The sequence below is a fragment of the Oncorhynchus tshawytscha genome, linkage group LG23 (genome assembly GCF_018296145.1).
Source record: "Oncorhynchus tshawytscha isolate Ot180627B linkage group LG23, Otsh_v2.0, whole genome shotgun sequence".
NCBI classification, from domain to species: Eukaryota; Metazoa; Chordata; class Actinopteri; order Salmoniformes; family Salmonidae; genus Oncorhynchus; species Oncorhynchus tshawytscha.
The window spans coordinates 16,471,252-16,492,262 of NC_056451.1; the positions used below are offsets into that span (position 1 = coordinate 16,471,252).

The 21,011-nt window shown below is 44.8% G+C and overlaps 1 protein-coding gene across 1 annotated transcript; it reads left to right on the forward strand.

Annotated features, from left to right (window-relative positions):
- Positions 1-3,921: 3,921 nt before the first annotated feature.
- On the forward strand, positions 3,922-18,717 carry LOC112222805 (flotillin-1). The gene is made up of 12 exons (XM_024385591.2): positions 3,922-4,080; positions 6,762-6,823; positions 7,619-7,694; positions 8,052-8,142; positions 8,279-8,422; positions 9,011-9,130; positions 9,528-9,776; positions 10,019-10,200; positions 14,642-14,687; positions 15,655-15,792; positions 16,049-16,213; positions 17,938-18,717. Exons 2-12 carry the CDS (start codon positions 6,781-6,783, stop codon positions 17,962-17,964), a joined length of 1,281 nt encoding a protein of 426 aa, XP_024241359.1. The 5' UTR covers positions 3,922-4,080; positions 6,762-6,780; the 3' UTR covers positions 17,965-18,717.
- The last annotated feature ends 2,294 nt before the right edge of the window (positions 18,718-21,011 follow it).

A 21,011-nucleotide genomic window follows, 5' to 3' on the forward strand; every position in this document is an offset into this window, starting at 1 on the left:
GGGAAGCTCGGGAGTGAGAGGAAGCTCGGGAGTGAGAGGAAGCTCGGGAGTGAGAGGAAGCTCGGGAGTGAGAGGAAGCTCGGGCAGGTAGGTAGATCTACCAGATCCTGGCTGGCTGGTGGTTTCAGCAGATCCTGGCTGACTGGCAGATCCTGGCTGACTGGCAGATCCTGGCTGACTGGCGGATCTGGCGGATCCTGGCTGACTGGCGGACCCTGGCGGATCCCGGCCGACTGGCAGATCCCGGCTGACTGGCGGATCTGGAAGAGTCTGGTTGACTGGCAGATCTGGAAGAGTCTGGCTGACTGGCAGATCTGGAAGAGTCTGGCTGACTGGCAGATCTGGAAGAGTCTGGCCGACTGGCGGATCCTGGCAGACTGAAAGATCTGGCTGCTCCACGCTGACTGGCGGCTCTGGCTGCTCCACGCTGACTGGCGGCTCTGGCTGCTCCATGTAGGCTGACAGCTCTGGCGGCTTCTTACAGACTGGCAGCTCTGGCGGCTCCGTGCAGACTGGCAGCTCCTTGCAGACTGGCAGCTCCTTGCAGACTGGCAGCTCCTTGCAGACTGGCAGCTCCGTGCAGACTGGCAGCTCCGTGCAGACTGGCAGCTCCGTGCAGACTGACAGCTCCTTGCAGACTGACAGCTCTGGCTGCTCCATGCAGACTGACAGCTCTGGCTGCTCCATGCAGACTGACAGCTCTGGCTGCTCCATGCAGACTGACAGCTCTGGCTGCTCCATGCAGGCTGGCAGCTCTGGCTGCTCCATGCAGGCTGGCAGCTCTGGCTGCTCCATGCAGGCTGGCAGCTCTGGCTGCTCCATGCAGGCTGGCAGCTCTGGCTGCGCTGAACAGGCGGGAGACTCCGGCAGCGCAGGAGAGGAGAGAGGCTCTGGCTGCGCTGAACAGGCGGGAGACTCCAGCAGCGCTGTAGAGGAGAAAGGCTCCGGCAGCGCTGAACAGACGGGAGACTCCGGCAGTGCAGGAGAGGAGAAAGGCTCCGGCAGCGCTGGAGAGGCGAGGCGCACTGTAGGCCTGATGCGTGGTGCTGGTACTGGTGGTACTGAACCAAGAACACGCACAGGAAACCTGGTGCGGGGAGCTGCTACCGGAGGGCTGGAGTGTGGAGGTGGCACAGGATGGGCTAGACCGTGAAGGCGTACTGGAGATCTTGAGAGCAGTGCTGGCACAGGACGTGCAAGGCTAGGGATGTGCACAGGAGGCCTGGTGCGTGAGGCTGGCACCAACTTCACCAGCCGACTAACACGCACCTCAGGACGAGTATGGAGCGCTAACCCAGGTGCCATCAAATCCCCGACAAGTTCCGTCGGGCGAATTCCATGCAAAAAGCACCAACACAGCAACTCCCTCATTTCTCTCTCCTCCAATTTCCCCATTAACTCCTTCACAGTCTCTGTTTCGCTCACCTCCAACACTGGCTCTGGTTCTGGTCTCCTCCTTGGCTCCTCACGATAAACAGGGAGAGTTGGCTCAGGTCTGACTCCTGACTCTGCCACACTCTCCCTGAGCCCCCTCAATAAATTTTTGGGGCTGACTCTCAGGCTTCCTTCCGAGTCGCCGTGCTGCCTCCTCATACCGGCGCCTCTCCGCTTTCGCCGCCTCCAGTTCTTCTTTGGGGCGGCGATATTCTCCAGGCTGAGCCCAGGGTCCTTCTCCGTTTAGGATTTCCTCCCATGTCCAGAAATCCTTATAGCGCATCTCCTCTTTGGGCTGCTCCTGCCTGTTGACACGCTGCTTGGTCCGTTGGTGGTGGGTGATTCTGTTACGGTTCTCTTTTGGTGAAGGAGAGTCGGACCAAAATGCAGCGTGTAGATTGCGATCCATGTTTAATGAACGAACGTAAAACACGAATCAATAACAAACACTACAAAACAAAGAACTTAACGAAAACCGAAACAGCCTATACTTGTGTAAACTAACACTGAGACAGGAACAACGACACATAGGACAATCACCCACGACAAACTCAAAGAATATGGCTGCCTAAATATGGTTCCCAATCAGAGACAACGATAAACACCTGCCTCTGATTGAGAACCACTCCAGACAGCCATAGACTTTGCTAGATAACCCCACTAGCTACAATCCCAATAGATACACACCAAAACCCCAAGACAAAACACACCACAATACAAAAACCCCATGCCACACCCTGGCCTGACCCAATACATGAAGAAAAACACAAAATACTTAGACCAGGGCGTGACAAAAACTGTGGCTGTGTTAATCAATGTGGATATCGACTTTGCAGCGTCAGCATACTTTTGTGGCACAGTTACCTTGTCCGAGAGATTTACATGTTGACCAAAACGTTATCCCAGGGTAAGCCCTTATTCCTGTTTGACCGCTAGATTTATGGTTATTATGATGCCTCCACTGTGGGACCCTATAGTCTACATGAGATTATTATTGGACGAAAGTGCGAGATTCTTTTTATTTGTCAAACAGTAGCCATGCATCGATCATGTCACCAGAATAAGACACTTGATATTTATTGAAAGGAGCATCGAGATCATCACTGTGAACATTCACCACCCAGTGAATTTCACCAATTTATTTCATCTGTAGCCTAATAAACTGAATGCATTGCCATGTTATTACATGTCTTATCTGACATGTACTTCACTCCCATAAGAAGACTGGAAACCTGTGCTCTGTTAATCAAATGACATTTTCACTGCAGCCTAAAGTATAATTTTGTACTCACTTAAACAATAATGCAATGTAGGCTAGTCTATGTAGGATCATTGTATTGTCCCTTAACAAGATTAATAGGGGAGCTTTTTGAGCAGCGTGTCTCACGTCTTTACTGTTCAAATCAAATTGTATTTGTCACATGTGACAAATACAACACTGTGAAATGCTTATTTACTAGCCCTTAACCAACCATGTAGAGTAAAACAAAACAAAAGTTTGCTAAATAGACTATAGGAAAAAATAGTAACACAAACTAATAATGAGGGTATATACAAGGGTACCAGTACCGAGTCAATGTGGAAGGGTATGGGGTAATTGAGGTAATATGTACATGCAGGTAGGGGTAAAGTGACAATGCATAGATAAATAGAGGGTAGCAGCAGCATGTGTGTGTGTGTGGCGTCATCAATATGCAGTGTGTGTTGGAGTGTCAGTGTAGTATGTGTGGTTAGAGTCCAGTGAGTGTACATCGAGCCTGTGCAAGAGACTCAGTGCAAAACAATAAGAATACAACACGGGGGTCAATGCGAATAGTTTCATGTACAATGATACACCTTGCCTCTCCTCTGCCGATCAGCTATTCATAGTTTTTCTTGTGGGTTTATATTGAAAATTGATCCAGCTTTGAATGCTTTTATGTGTGGTATGATTGCTAGTTAGCTTAATGCAGATCTTGAGAAATGATCCACCTTCCACTACTGTTACTATGAATGGTGGATAGAAGACAGACTAGTAGACTATATTGACCTGTGGTAGTAAAAGTTAGCATCCCGAAAAGCATAGTGTATAAGGGAAGTACCAAAATACCTTAATGTAGGGGAGGTGCATGCAAGCAGATGAGGAAATGTGGCTAGGATAGAAGAACTAATGCAAAAGAGCGAATGTAAACCAGGGAAAAATGCACTACCCTCCCCTGTGCCCAATAAAAATTTAAAAAACACTCCCCAAAGCAAAAGGTTTGACCAGGGAAAAATGCACTACCCTCCCCTGTGCCCAATAAAATAAAATAAAAACACTTCCCAAAGCAAAAAGTTAGACCAGGGGAAAAATGCACTACCCTCCCCTGTGCCCAAAAAATTCAAAAAACAACTCTCCCCAAAGCAAGAAGTTTGACAACCCCGCCCGCCCTTAACATTTCTCTAGGTGAAGAATGTCTACAGTTTGACCACCAGAGGGTGTTATTTCCACTATACTCCTAAGGAGGCGTGGTCAGCATTTGCTCACCATTAAGTCACGTTAAGTAACATTTTGTTGCAATTCCAGTATTTGAGCCAGTCGTCAAGTCACGTAAATCGGAGTATATTGAAACCCTCTTGAGTGTACACGACGATTTATGAAAACATATCTTTAGGGAGAATCGATTGGTAAGTACAGTAGGCAAGATAAAACATATTTGTTTCTTTTTTTGTGGTTGTTATGGACCTAGCTAGCGTAACGTAAATATGTGATTTTCACCCAGCAAGCTTAAACTAGCATACTAGCTAATTTGGTTGAGGCGGGGGCATAGTTGCAAGTTAGCTAGCTACGCACTTGACTGTGGTTAGACTTTGCTGTGGTTCACAGGGAGTGATGTGAAGCCGTGAGACAGAATAGGGTGGGTCAGTATGGGTGACGGCACATGGCAAAAGTAAATGCACTAACTAACGTTAGCTATCTGCTGTATTTAACATTCACTTTGTTGACGTAACTAGCTAGTTATAGTTTCTCTACTGTCTCTGGTTACTATATCTGTGGTAACTATGTAGCTAGCTTTAACATATTGGCAGACGGTAACTATTATAATGTAACTTCCGGCATAAGCCATGGATTCACGAACGACACTGTTGGAGGATCCACATGGCTAATTTAACCTCTCATCAATCTGCTTAGATCCAAGATGAGATGGAGCGCCTCTGTCCCATTCTGCCAAATAACGTTCTCTCTAAATTGTAGTCTGTTGTACACCCACCCAGACTGTCTGTCACTTTTGCACTGCTTTTTCTCAGCAAAAGTAACTGCCATCTAGTTACCACAACACATTCTCTGTTATTCCACTGGCTTGTATATTTCGTTGTAAACAGGAAGTAAAGTACAGTGAGGGGAAAAAAGTATTTGATCCCCTGCTGATTTTGTACGTTTACCCACTGACAAAGAAATGATCAGTCTATAATTTAAATGATAGGTTTATTTGAACAGTGAGAGACAGAATAACAACAACAAAAATCCAGAAAAACACATTGTCAAAATTGTTACAAATTGATTTGCATTTTTTTTTTTTATTAAAAAATGTTTTACTCCCTTTTCTCCCCAATTTCGTGGTATCCAATTGTTAGTAATTACTATCTTGTCTCATCGCTACAACTCCCGTATGGGCTCGGAAGAGACGAAGGTCGAAAGCCATGCGTCCTCCGAAACACAACCCAACCAAGCCGCACTGCTTCTTAACACAGCGCGCATCCAACCCGGAAGCCAGCCGCATCAATGTGTCGGAGGAAACACCATGCACCTGGCAACCTTGGTTAGCGTGCACTGCGCCCGGCCCGCCACAGGAGTCGCTGGTGCGTGATGAGACAATGATATCCCTACCGGCCAAACCCTCCCTTACCCGGACGACACTAGGCCAATTGTGCATCGCCCCACGGACCTCCCGGTCGCGGCCGGCTGCGACAGAGCCTGTGCGCGAACCCAGAGTCTCTGGTGGCACAGCTAGCGCTGCAGTGCCCTAGACCACTGCGCCACCCGGGAGGCCCTGAATTGCATTTTAACCTCGTGGAGTTGCAACGATCATGAGAACGGTGAGGAATCAGCCTACTACACGGGAGGAGATCTTGTCAATGATCTCAAGGCAGCTGGGACCATAGTCACCAAGGAAACAATTGGTAACACACTACACCGTGAAGGACTGAAATCCTGCAGCGCCCGCAAGGTCCCCCTGCTGAAGAAAGCACATATACATGCCCGTCTGAAGTTTGCCAATGAACATCTGAATGATTCAGAGGACAACTGGGCGAAATTGTTGTGGTCAGATGAGACCAAAATGGAGCTCTTTGGCATCAACTCAATTCGCCGTGTTTGGAGGAGGAGGAATGCTGCCTATGACCCCAAGAACACCATCCCCACCGTCAAACATGGAGGTGGAAACATGCTTTGGGGGTGTTTTTCTGCTAAGGGGACAGGACAACTTCACCCCATCAAAGGGATGATGGACGGGGCCATGTACCGTCAAATCTTGGGTGAGAACCTCCTTCCCTCAGCCAGGGCATTGAAAATGGGTCGTGGATGGGTATTCCAGCATGACAATGACCCAAAACACACGGCCAAGGCAACAAAGGAGTGGCTCAAGAAGAAGCACATTAAGGTCCTGGAGTGGTCTAGCCAGTCTCCAGACCTTCATTCCATAGAAAATCTGTGGAGGAACCTGAAGGTTTGAGTTGCCAAACATCAGCCTCGAAACCTTAATGACTTGGAGAAGATCTGCAAAGAGGAGAGGGACAAAATCCCTCCTGAGATGTGTGCAAACCTGGTGGCCAACTACAAGAAACATCTGACCTCTGTGATTGCCAACAAGGGTTTTGCCACCAAGTACTAAGTCATGTTTTGCAGAGGGGTCAAATACGTATTTCCCTCATTAAAATGCAAATCAATTTATAACAATTTTGACCATGCTTTTTTCTGGATTTTTGTTGTTGTTATTCTGTCTCTCACTGTTCAAAGAAACCTACCATTAAAATTATAGACGGATCATTTCTTTGTCAGTGGGCAAATGTACGTTTGAGGCTCCACACTCCTGTACCAGATCGGATGAACAAGTAACTGTCAGACACACAACTTGAGGCACTAGGCCTACTTCATCAGTTATATTTACATTTTAAACATTATTTTAATTGTAGCTCTAAGATCTCAAGGGTGTGTTTACATGTATGATTACTGTGTTATTGACCTACTAGACCTAAACTATTTGGAATTAGAACTAGCAGCAAAACACTAGTACTAACCCAGGGAGTCTTGAAAGATTAGGCCAACCAAGTGCAGACTGTCTAATGACGTTGACAATCGTCTCTAACAGCTTTTAGGTCCAAATCAAGATGTTCCACACATGTGGACCCAATGAAGCCATGGTGGTGTCTGGTAAGATGTTTAGTTTTACGTGGTAATATTTATTAACATAATCTTACATGACACAATACAGAACCCTCCAAAAAAAACAGGTTGGGCAATCTACACATCCTTACCCCCATTGCCCTACATGGCCCAATATTGTTATGACTCTTTCTTGAAACTGTAATAGGCCTATGTTGTTTACTGTATGTGATTGTTTACAGTACAAGTAACAGAAAACGTAATGCAGGGACATGTGACTCACTTTGGCCTATCATGAAGTGTCATGTGATACCATTGAGTAACTCTGGGCCACTTTCAGTTGTCAAACTTTGTTGATAGAAAAGTCATTAATAGAGCCAACATGATTCCTTGATCGACATGTCGGAGAGGCAAGTTTGTTCTATGTTACATATTTCTATCTGAATGTTCCAAATCGTCGTGTCCTGCTGAACGCGCCCGGATGTCACAGTGTGTAGTAAACCAGGATAGGAATCTGTAATCAGGTTCAGCTCAAACCGTACAGTATTTTGTTTACATTTTACAATACCAGCTGTCGATAGGCTAGCTCCTCACTTACATTGTATTCTATGGAATGTGGTGCTGAAATGTAGTCCTATATGTAGGCAAATTGATGTCATAGACTCGGTGTACATGACATCTTAATTGTGTGCAGTACTGTGTTGACAGAGAGTACAGCCTAATGTAATCTCATCTCTCTCATACTTTCAAATAAGCCACTCTTTTAGAATATACTAAGGCTACACTTTTTACCTTTCTTTGTCAAAGACTGATTGCCCTCTCTCTCCTTCGCTTCTCCTCCAGGCTTTGGTCGTTCCCCTCCTCTAATGATTGCTGGAGGAAGAGTGTTTGTCCTCCCCTGTATTCAACAGATCCAGAGGTGGCTGTCTCTCCCTCCCCTTCTTTCAGTTATCTATCCATCTGTTCATCTGTCCAGGTTTCATTCAGGGATTCTATTACTGTATAGAGAAAAAGGCTCCATAGTCCCTGTGTATTCTCTACTGTTACTGTAATGTTAGTGGTTAAATGAGCCTATATAAATGCCAGGCTACTATTTTAAGCTTATAAGGCAACACAATCTGGCATTTGTAGCCTCCACCTGTAGTCGTGGTTACTCTCTCTGTATGGCTCATTTTCTCCTCCCTCTCGCTATCCCCCTTTCTATTCTCATTGTACTTTCCCTCTTTGAACCACATACCCCCTTCTCTCTCTCTCTGTGTCTCTCGGTGTTTGTTAGGATCACTCTGAACACCCTGACTCTGAATGTGAAGAGTGATAAGGTTTACACCCGTCATGGAGTGCCCATCTCTGTCACGGGCATCGCCCAGGTATGGACTTAGAAATCTTCCCCTAGCCCCTACACACTACGTGTACATGTGAAAGTAGCCATCTATTCTGATTGGATAGGTATAATTGACCTCACAGGTCAAATAGGAATTCCATATAACCTATAACCTCTGACAGGTGAAGATCCAGGGTCAGAACAAGGAGATGCTGGCCACGGCCTGTCAGATGTTCATGGGGAAGTCTGAGGCTGAGGTCTCCAACATCGCCCTGGAAACACTGGAGGGGCACCAGAGGGCCATCATCGCCCATCTGACTGTTGAGGTAGGCTACACACCGCACCATGTCCTGATAAAGGGCATGTGTTGCCTCTGGTGCCCTTTTCTCTTCCTAAAGGAGTGACTTGGTCTTTTGAATTGACTTGCTGAATGTCTCACTGACTTCCAGCTACAAGCCATAGCTTGTTTTTCCTCATTGTTGACCTTTCTCATGACTTACTTAAAATGTTGGCAAACCTGCCTGGAAACTCAGAGCAATAATGGATTATAGTTATTATAATGTATGTAATAACAAGTCTCCTTTTCATTCCCAAGGTCTGTTGTTTTACTTCCCGTGTAGCTCTGGCTGATCTCCTCTGTATGCTACAGGTCCCCCCCTTGTAGATACAGAAATACTAGAAGGGACAAAGCCCCTCAGACTAGGCCAATTTGACAGGAACACTCATGGGTACACTCGTTATGGCTGGTCCACCCTTATCCCCCTCTTTTCCTGTGTGGCTCAGTTAGTAGAGTATGGCGCGTGCAATGCTGGGGTTCATAGGTTCGATCTGGGGCCACCAAAACGAAAATGTGTAGAAGTGACTGCTAAATTGCATGTATATTAATTCTTGTTATGAATGTCCTTCCCCTGTAGGAGATCTACCAGGACCGTAAGAAGTTTTCTGAGCAGGTGTTCAAGGTGGCCTCCTCTGACCTGGTCAACATGGGCATCGGCGTGGTCAGCTACACGCTCAAAGACGTTCACGACGACCAGGTTTGTTCTCTCTGACAAATATACAGCGACGTTACACTATGAAGGTCACACAAGGATTGTTGTTACAGAATACAGTCTGAAATTGAGATATTGGCATAGATTTGGTAAACTGTTGACGTCTTTTAAAAGTCTGTGTTTGAGAATGCAAGACAAATTCCTGCACAGAAATACTTGTTTACTGTTCTGTTTATGTTCGTAGCCAGTTTATAGTAGCAATAAGTCCCAAGGTGGTGTGGTATATTGCCAATATTCCACGACTAAGGGCTGTTCTTGCACGATGCGAAGGGGAGTCCCTGGATACAGCCCTTAGCTGTGATATATTGGCCATATCAGCCAATCACATGCTGGACCCAAACTACCATGTTTTTAATAATAATAACGACACTGTCTCTGTCAGGACTACCTCAACTCCCTGGGTAAAGCTAGGACAGCTCAGGTGCAGAAAGATGCCAGGATCGGAGAGGCTCAGTACAAACGAGACGCGGTGATCCGTGAGGCCCAGGCCATGCAGGAGAAGGTGTCGGCCCAGTATCTGAATGAGATCGAGATGGCCAAAGCTCAGAGAGACTACGAGCTGAAGAAGGCCTCCTACGACTACGAGGTCAACACCAAGAAGGCAGAGTCTGAGATGGCCTATCAGCTGCAGGTATCCTGCCACCAAACTCTGGGCCGTGCAATGATCCTCTCATTCAGATGCTCAACACAGCCGAGGCAGTGTGTCGTGTTCTAATAATGGAAAATATTCACGTTTATTTACACAGGGCAGAATCCTACCTTGAGATATGAGCATTCAAATTCCCCCCACTGCCATCACTTTTGATGTAAAGTGTCTGAGTGTTTAAAACATTTTTTTGTTGTTAAATCCGTTGTGTTATTGGGGCTATGTAGGTGGCGAAGACAAAGCAGCGGATTGAGGAAGAGACGATGCAGGTGAAGGTGGTGGAGAGGTCTCAGCAGATCATGCTGCAGGAGCAGGAGATCACCCGCAAGGAGATGGAGCTGGAGGCCACGGTGAAGAAGCCTGCTGAGGCAGAGAGATACCGTCTGGAGAGACTGGCTGAGGCAGAACGGTATGTTACATTACCCAGGGCCTCGTTGAGAAATGTTTCATACACACACTAAATATGCCCTAAAAAATGCGCCAGTTTTTATGCAAAAGTTGCCCCAAAAATGCGAGAGCTTTTATGCAAAAGTTGTCAGTTGTAAAAAGGAAACTTGAGATGAGAATGTACTTCTCCTCCTGCAGACTCTAGACCATTAGTACACAACATTTCTAGTGGTTGAAGTATTGCATTGCTAAAAGGCAAAGGTAACCTTGTGCAAATGGAGAATATACAGTTGAAGTCGGAAGTTTACATACACTTAGGTTGGAGTCATTAAAATACGTTTTTCAACCACTCCACAAAGTTCTTGTTAACATGCTATAGTTTTGGCAAGTTCGTTATTAAGTCATTTTTCCAACAATTGTTTACAGACAGATTATTCTTATAATTCACTGTATCACAATTCCAGTGGGTCAGAAGTTTACATACACTAAGTTGACTGTGCCTTTAAACAGCTTGGAAAATTCCAGAAAATTGTCATGGCTTTAGAAGCTTCTGATAGGCTAATTGACATCATTTGACTCAATTGGAGGTGTACCTGTGGATATATTTCAAGGTCTACCTTCAAACTCGGTGCCTCTTTGCTTGACATCATGGGGAAATCAAAAGAAATCAGCCCAAGACCTCAGACAAAAAATTGTAGACCTCCACAAGTCTGGTTCACCCTTGGGAGCAATTTCCAAACGCCTGAAGGTACCACGTTCATCTGTACAAACAATAGTACGCAAGTATAAACACCATGGGACCACGCAGCCGTCATACCGCTCAGGAAGGAGACGAGTTCTGACTCCTAGAGATGAACGTACTTTGGTGTGAAAAGCAGACCACCATAGTCCCTATGCCCAAGAACACAAAGGCAACCTGCCTAAATGACTACAGACCCGTAGCACTCACGTCCGTAGCCATGAAGTGCTTTGAAAGGTTGGTAATGGCTCACATCAACACCATTATCCCAGAGACCCTAGACCCACCCTAATTTGCATACCGCCAAAACAGATCCACAGATGATGCAATCTCTATTGCATTCCACACTGCCCTTTCCCACCTGGACAAAAGGAACACCTATGTGAGAATGCTATTCATTGACTACAGCTCAGTGTTCAACACCATAGCTCATCACTAAGCTAAGGATCCTGGGACTAAACACCTCTCTCTGCAACTGGATACTGGACTTCCTGATGGGTCGCCCCCAGGTGGTGAGGGTAGGTAACAACACATCTGCCACGCTGATCCTCAACACTGGAGCTCCACGGGGGTGCGTGCTCAGTCCCCTCCTGTACTCCCTGTTAGAGGTCAACCGATTAATCAGAATGGCCGATTTCAAGTTTTCCTAACAATCGGAAATCTGTATTTTTGGACGCCGATTTTGCCGTTAAAAATATATAATATATATTTTTTTTACACCTTATTTAATTAGGCAAGTCAGTTAAGAACACATTCTTAGTTTCAATGACTGCCTAGGAACGGTGGGTTAACTGCCTTGTTCAGGGGCAGAATGACCTTGTCAGCTCTGGGATTCAATCTTGCATCCTTACGGTTAACTAGTCCAACGCTCTAACCACCTGCCCCTCATTGCACGCCACGAGGAGCCTGCCTGTTTCGCGAATGCAGTAGAAGCCAAGGTAAGTTGCTAGCTAGCATTAAACTTATCTTATAAAAAACAATCAATCATAATCACTAGTTAACTACACATGGTTGATGATATTACTAGTTTATCTAGCGTGTCCTGCGTTGCATATAATGGATGCAATGCAGGGGGATGATTTAACAAAAGGGCATTTGTGAAAAAAGCACAATCGTTGCACGACTGTACCTAACCATAAACACCAATGCCTTTCTTAAAATTAATACACAGAAGTATATATTTTTAAACCTGCATATTTAGCTAAAAGAAATCCAGGTTAGCAGGCAATATTAACCAGGTGAAATTGTGTCACTTCTCTTGTTCATTGCACGCAGAGTCAGGGTATATGCAACAGTTTGGGCAGCCTGGCTCATTGCGAACTAATTTGCCAGAATTTTATGTAATTATGACATAACATTGAAGGTTGTGCAATGTAACAGCAATATTTAGACTTATGGATGCCACCCTTTAGATAAAATACTGAACGGTTCCGTATTTCACTGAAAGAATAAACGGTTTGTTTTCAAAATGATAGTTTCTGGATTCAACCATATTAATGAGCAAAGGCTCGTATTTCTGCGTGTTATTATGTTATAATTAAGTCTATGATTTGATAGAGCAGTTTGACTGATCGATGGAAGGCAGCAGCAGGCTCGGAAGCATTCATTCAAACAGCACTTTCGTGCCTTTTGCCAGCAGCTCTTCGCAAGCACAGCGCTGTTTATGACTTCAAGCCTATCAACTCCCGAGATTAGGCTGGTGAAACCAATGTGAAATGGCTAGCTAGTTAGCGGGGTGTGCGCTAAAAGCGTTTCAAACGTCACTCTCTCTGAGACTTGGAGTGGTTGTTCCCCTTGACGCTGCTTCGAGGGTGGCTGTTGTCGATGTGTTCCTGGTTCGAGCCCAGAAAGGGGCGAGGAGAGGGACAGAAGCTATACTGTTACACTGGCAATACTAAAGTGCCTATAAGAACATCCAATAGTCAAAGGTATATGAAATACAAATGGTATAGAGAGAAATAGTCCTATAAATACTATATTAACTCATGTTAAAAGGAACCACCAACTTTCATGTGTTCTGAGCAAGGAACTTAAACGTTATTGGCACATATTGCACTTTTACTTTCTTCTCCAACACTTTTGTTTTTGCATTATTTAAACCAAATGGAACATGTTTCATTATTTATTTGAGGCTAAATTGATGTTTTTATTGATGTTCTTATATTAAGTTAAAATAAGTGTTTATTCAGTATCGGCGTTGAAAAATCATAATCGGTCGACCTCTACTCCCTGTTCACCCATGACTGCATGGCCAGGAACGACTCAAACACCATCATTAAGTTTGCAGACGACACAACAGTGGTAGGCCTGATCACAGACAACGACAAGACCGCCTATAGGGTGGAGGTCAGAGACCTGGCTGTGTGGTGCCAGAATAACAACCGATTCCCCCAACGTAGCCAAGACTAAGGAGATGATTGTGGACTACAGGAAAAGGAGGACCGAGCACGTCCCCATTCTTATCGACGGGGCTGTAGTGGAGCAGTTCCTCGGTGTCCACATCAACAACAAACTAGAATGGTCCAAGACAGTTGTGAAGAGGGCACGACAAAGCCTACTCCCCCACAGGAAACTAAAAAGATTTGGCATGGGTCCTGAGATCCTGAAAAGGTTCTACAGCTGCAACATCGAGAGCATCCTGACTGGTTGCATCACTGCCTGGTATAGCAATTGCTCGGCCTCTGACCACAAGGCACTACAGAGGGTAGTGCGTACGGTAGCTGCCTGCCATCCAGGACCTCTACACCAGGCGGTGTCAGAGGAAGGCTCTAAAAATTGTCAAAGACTCCAGCCACCCCAGTCATAGACTGTTCTCTCTACTACCGCATGGCAAGGGGTACCGGAGTGCCAAGTCTAGGACAAAAAGGCTTCTCAACAGTTTTTACCCCTAAGCCATAAGACTCCTGAACTGTTAACCAAATGGTTACCCAGACTGTGTGCCCCCCATAAACCCTCTTTTTACACTGCTGCTACTCTCTGTATCATATAGGCATAGTCACTTTAACTATATATTCATGTACATACTACCTCAATTGGGCCGACCAACCAGTGCTCCCGCACATTGGCTAACCGGGCTATCTGCATTGTGTCCCGCCACCCACCATCCGCCAACCCCTGTTTTACGCTACTCTCTGTTCATCATATATGCATAGTCACTTTAACCATATCTACATGTACAGTGGGGCAAAAAAGTATTTAGTCAGCCACCAATTGTGCAAGTTCTCCCACTTAAAGATGAGAGGCCTGTAATTTTCATCATAGGTACACTTCAACTATGACAGACAAAATGAGAGAGAAAAAAATCCAGAAAATCACATTGTAGGATTTTTAAGGAATTTATTTGCAAATTATGGTGGAAAATAATTATTGCGACTGCAAAACATTATTGCGTTCAAACAATCTGTTTACAGGTCCACAACAATTTGCAATTGTTTCTTTCTTTCAGAAACGGTCAGATACACCCCCTCCAGGACATTTGATCAAGTTCACCACTATTTCCTTTACATACTGCTTTGACTTAATTCCAATACTTCTAATGTATACAGCAAAATAAGGCCCTATTGTCGCCATAAAAGGGGAATGATGGGGGTATGTCAGCACTGGGGGTATGTTCTGTTCCGTAGTAGTTACAGTGAGTCCTGTTAAACTGAGGAAGAGACTTTTCTAGTGCTCCAACATTTGCTCTGTTCAACTCAAACGGTCTCTGTCCTTCTCTCTTTCACAGTGCACAGCTCATCATGGAGGCTGAGGCAGAGGCAGAGTCCATCAGAGTGAGTTCAGCAGCACCTCCTCGATCACTCCCCTCCACTCTCCTGTCACTCCTGTTGTCAGTCTCTTCACCCCCAGTACAATAGCTGTCTGAAATGCCTCCTGTCCTAGCTTCTCCCCTGACAGCCTGGCCTTTCAACCCTCTCATTCATCTACTCGCTCTCTTTCTCTCCCTCCCCATATTGAGGTTGGTGTTCTCTGTTCCTCTTCCTGTCTCTATTCTAACTTCCTTGTCTCCTACTTTGTAGGCATCGCTTACTTGCCTTAATTTAACCTTACTTTAGGATAAGTTCTCTCTCTTTCTTCCTGTTTCATATATTATACACATCCTTATTAATCAGTCTTATCAGTCCATTTCACATTTGGATATATTTTTCATAGCACAACCACCCACCTGTGTCTTGCGGGCCACAAACAGGCAAGTAACGACACAGTACAACAGTGGTGTGCAGAACGGCAACTCGGAAAGCACAACTCGCCGGTCCTTGTCACGGATTGGCTACTGCAGCAGACGACCACACAGGGTTCCTCTCCTAGCAGCTAAAAACAAGAAGAAGCGGCTCCAGTGGGCACGCGATCACCAACACTGGACAATTGAGGAGTGGAAAAACATTGCCTAGCTCAACGAATCCCGTTTCCTGTTGCGTCATGCTGATCGCAGAGTCAGGATTTGGCATAAGTAGCATGAGTCCATGGCCCCTTCCTGCCTGGTGTCAACAGTACAGTCTGGAGGGGGTGGTGTAATGGTGTGGGGAATGTTTTCTTGGCACAAGTTAAGTCCCTTGATACCAGTTATTGAGCAACGTTTCCATGCCCCGAATAATTCAGGCTGTTCTGGACCCTCCCGGTACCGGATGTACCTAATAAACTGGTAACTGAGTGTGTTCTTATTTTTTCTTCTGTGTATATACACACTTTGGTTATTTGAACTATGTGTTCTCTCTCCTTGTCTCTGTCCTGTCTGTGTAGATGAGGGGCGATGCTGAGGCGTTTGCTCTGGAGGCTAAGGGTCGTGCCGAGGCAGAGCAGATGGCTAAGAAGGCTGAGGCCTTTAAACAGTACGGGGAGGGAGCCATGGTGGACATGCTGCTGGAGAAACTACCACTGGTCAGTCACACTGAGCAGGACTGATTCTACTAGAGAATGGGAGGGTGCATGGATAGGGAGAAGGATTGATGGGAGAGTGATTCAGTAGATGGAGAGATGAAGAGATTGGATGGATAAATGGTCAGATTCAGTGGATATGAGGATAGATGGATGACAGATTGATTAGATGACAGATGGACATGTAGTGTACTTTTACTGCAGTCCTGTCTGCTGCTATTCTCTTCCTGAAGCTGCCATCACTCCTCCTGTCCTATAGATAGCAGAGGAGATCAGCAGGCCCCTCTCCATGGCCCAGAAGGTTACCATGGTTTCCAGCGGCGGCGGTGAGGTGGGCGCTGCCAAGCTGACCGGAGAAGTTCTGGACATCATGACCAGACTACCAGCTGCTGTGGAGAAACTCACTGGAATCAACATCTCACAGGTCTGTGTAATGCGTGTGTGGAAGAGAGAGGAACATAGTATTTGTGTGTGCATATACAGTATGTGTATGTGAACTTACAGTGCCTTGCGAAAGTATTCGGCCCCCTTGAACTTTGCGACCTTTTGCCACATTTCAGGCTTCAAACATAAAGATATAAAACTGTATTTTTTGTGAAGAATCAACAACAAGTGGGACACAATCATGAAGTGGAACGACATTTATTGGATATTTCAAACTTTTTTTTAACAAATCAAAAACTGAAAAATTGGGCGTGCAAAATTATTCAGCCCCCTTAAGTTAATACTTTGTAGCACCACCTTTTGCTGCGATTACAGCTGTAAGTCGCTTGGGGTATGTCTCTATCAGTTTTGCACATCGAGAGACTGAAATTTTTTCCCATTCCTCCTTGCAAAACAGCTCGAGCTCAGTGAGGTTGGATGGAGAGCATTTGTGAACAGCAGTTTTCAGTTCTTTCCACAGATTCTCGATTGGATTCAGGTCTGGACTTTGACTTGGCCATTCTAACACCTGGATATGTTTATTTTTGAACCATTCCATTGTAGATTTTGCTTAATGTTTTGGATCATTGTCTTTTTGGAAGACAAGTCTCCGTCCCAGTCTCAGGTCTTTTGCAGACTCCATCAGGTTTTCTTCCAGAATGGTCCTGTATTTGGCTCCATCCATCTTCCCATCAATTTTAACCATCTTCCCTGTCCCTGCTGAAGAAAAGCAGGCCCAAACCATGATGCTGCCACCACCATGTTTGACAGTGGGGATGAGCTGTGTTGCTTTTACGCCAAACATAACGTTTTGCATTGTTGCCAAAAAGTTCAATTTTGGTTTCATCTGACCAGAGCACCTTCTTCCACATGTTTGGTGTGTCTCCCAGGTGTCTTGTGGCAAACTTTAAATGACACTTTTTATGGATATCTTTAAGAAATGGCTTTCTTCTTGCCACTCTTCCATAAAGGCCAGATTTGTGCAATTTACGACTGATTGTTGTCCTATGGACAGAGTCTTCCACCTCAGCTGTAGATCTCTGCAGTTCATCCAGAGTGATCATGGGCCTCTTGGCTGCATCGCTGATCAGTCTTCTCCTTGTATGAGCTGAAAGTTTAGAGGGACGGCCAGGTCTTGGTAGATTTGCAGTGGTCTGATACTCCTTCCATTTCAATATTATCGCTTGCACAGTGCTCCTTGGGATGTTTAAAGCTTGGAAAATCTTTTTGTATCAAAATCCGGCTTTAAACTTCTTCACAACAGTATCTCGGACCTGCCTGGTGTGTTCCTTGTTCTTCATGATGCTCTCTGTGCTTTTAACGGACCTCTGAGTCTATCACAGTGCAGGTGCATTTATACGGAGACTTGATTACACACAGGTGGATTGTATTTATCATCATTAGTCATTTAGGTCAACATTGGATCATTCAGAGATCCTCACTGAACTTCTGGAGAGAGTTTGCTGCACTGAAAGTAAAGGGGCTGAATAATTTTGCACGCCCAATTTTTTTAGTTTTTGATTTGTTAAAAAAGTTTGAAATATCCAATAAATGTCGTTCCACTTCATGATTGTGTCCCACTTGTTGTTGATTCTTCACAAAAAAATACAGTTTTATATCTTTATGTTTGAAGCCTGAAATGTGGCAAAAGGTCAAGGGGGCCGAATACTTTCGCAAGGCACTGTATTTGTCGACAAACACTGACATTCTCTCCCCTTTCCACAGGTTGGCCTGTCCACCCGAATGGGCTGAGAATGGAGCCCAGTGACTGAGACAGCCTGCACCGTCAGACCAGGAACTCCATACTGCCTCCTTGTGCCTATAATTACTATTACCTAGTGTAGTTGTCTGTCTATGTCTGCATGCCTGTCTGCATGCCTGTGTTAGCACGGTAGTCTTTCTTAGAGCATGTGTCAGCACTCTCATTGGCACTGATCTGGAAACAAAGGACGGGTCAAAGCTGTATGTTGTAGGCCTACTGTGGGAGTTTGTGTCTCCTGGTCATTCATATCTCTGTTAGATCAGCTTGGATGAAGGAAAGGAAAGCACTTTGGGCTATAGCATGACACAGCCTTAGTAGTTCTGGTAGCAACGAGCCTCTTTTCCCCGTCCATTATTCAGTGTGTTTTAATCACTGCTTCAAGCCTGCCTTTCTGTCTCCCTCTATTACAGGTTTGGGTCCATATAAACTGTTCCACTGTCACATAGTTGTGTTTTAGTTGTAATTCATAGAGTATTTTTTTCATTGGGATGTGGTTGAGAAAGGATGTTTTCATTCTCTTCATTCTTTGTTGTTCATAGGAAATAATCGTGTCAGTATGAGGTTTGTCAGTTGATTGTTTTGTCGACATTTGCAGTTCTATAAGGTAGTCGGTCTTGTTCTGAGCATGGTTGGCTAGCTAGTTGCTTTGCAAATGAAGAAGAAATGCTCTTTACTTTCACTGTGGACATTTCCTCTTTTTTTGAGCTAATTGTAGTCATGTTATTAAACATGTTCTACCTGCTTATGGATTCTAGTACCTCTGTCTACCAACTTATGGACAAAGTGGTTTTCCACCATGTGCTCCCCTGACAGTAGATCCTAGATCAGTCTACTGATATCACTAGCCCTCTAGAATGGCCAGTGCCTTGTGTTTTAAAGTCTAATTAATCATATCAATACAAGCCATATTACAGTAGAAGCCAAGTTTCATGCAGATAATGCTGATTTGTGATCTTTTTGCCATTACCCTGCCATATGTGTGGGATGAAATCACAAACTATATGATGGGTTGGCACTAAACCTCTTCTCTCTGTTGGTACAATACTGGCATAGACACAATCAATGGAGTACTGAATTTGATGGTACCTAATCTAATTTTCCATAGCAAAAAAAAAAAGGAACTACAGATTCTCTGTTACTAAAGTGTTGACAATCTCTGTTGGATAAACATGTACACCATTATGGCTTAGTTCCAGTGTGTTTCTAAACCCTAGACTTATTAGACAGACAGGCCTTCGATCAGAGCTTCTACTGTGCTATAACTGTATAAAGGTGGAGATTTTCTGTGAAGTGATTGGAAGGAAGGAAGTAAGTGGGTGGGGGGAGGGAGCGAGCGGACGGGGGTTTTCCTGCTGAAGACTAACCTCCGAGGTCTCTTTATCTAGGTCAGGTGTACTGTCAGTCACGTGGTGTCTGGTGGATGTGCTGTTTGAGGTGAAGTTGTGTGTAGGAGAGGGGAATGGCAAAACTAGCCTGGGTGCCAGTCTGTTTCTGCACTCTTGTCAACACAATTCTATAAGGAGAAGCCAAACATGTTTCCCTTAACAATGTCAATGGAACAGGCAAAAGCACAACCAGACCTGGGACCAGGCTACAGCCACTACTATAGTGGAGTTTCATGTATGGTCCAGTGGGGTAGACAGGCACCTTCTATAGACTGGAGTAGACGATATACATTTTAATCAGATGTGTTGATTAATCAGGAGCTATCCTTTTGTATCGTAATCTTATCATTAGACTGGTCTTATTTTTCCAGATTTTCTATGGGGTGCTGATCACATCCCTGTTTGATCCTTTTTGTAGTATAAGGTTTGTTAGGGACTGGTTCTATACCATAGAAATAGAATCCTGTGTTCTATACCACCACTCAGGATTCTAGAAGCTACTTCTCTCTAGCTGATTGTAATTCCCCAAAGCTTACATGCTCTATGCATTTTGTTACCGTCAAGTGCCTGACTAAGTTGAAAGATTCCCATTTTTCTCTCAACCTAAAGGCTAAACTTTCACCCCACGTTAAACATTGTGACAACCTATAGAGGCATGCTATGTTCTAAATATATTAATGAAAGCCAATTTCACCAAAACAATACTACTGCTTTCACTTATGCACACACCTATATATTATGTCATAATGTCAATGATTTGTGACTTTTAACCTTTTTCTGTCCTGTAGCTGCTCTTAGTTAAATATGATTTCTGTGATTGTATTTCCGTCTATACTTTGTTGACTTGCCAAGATAATGCCTGGCCTTCCATGTACAGTGGCTTGCGAAAGTATTCACCCCCCTTGACATTTTTCCTATTTTGTTGCCTTACAATCTGGAATTAAAATAGATTTTGGGGGGGGTTTACACATGACTACCACTTTGAAGATGCAACATTTTTTATGAAATAAGACAACAAAAAAACTTGAGCGTGCATAACTATTCACCCCCCCTCAATTCAATACTTTGTAGAGCCACCTTTTGCAGCAATTACAGCTGCAAGTTTCTTGGGGTATGTCTCTATAAGCTTGGCACATCTAGCCACTGGGATTTTTGCCCATTCTTCAAGGCAAAACTGCTCCAGCTCCTTCAAGTTGGATGGGTTCCGCTGGTGTACAGCAATCTTTAAGTCATACCACAGATTCTCAATTGGATTGAGGTCTGGGCTTTGACTAGGCCATTCCAAGACATTTAAATGTTGCTTTAGCAGTATGCTTAGGGTCATTGTCCCAGTCTCAAATCTCTGGAAGACTGAAACAGGCTTCCCCTCAAGAATTTCCCTGTGTTTAGCACCATCCATCATTCCTTCAATTCTGACCAGTTTCCCAGTCCCTGCTGATGGAAAAGCATGGTGTTCTCTGGGTGATGAGGTGTTGGGTTTGCACCAGACAGTGTTTTCCTTGATGGACAATTTTAGTCTCATCTGACCAGAGAACCTTCTTCCATATGTTTGGGGAGTCTCCCACAAATGCCTTTTGGTGAACACCAAACATGTTTGCTTATTTTTGTTTCTTTTAGCAATGTCTTTTCTGGCCACTCTTCTGTAAATCCCA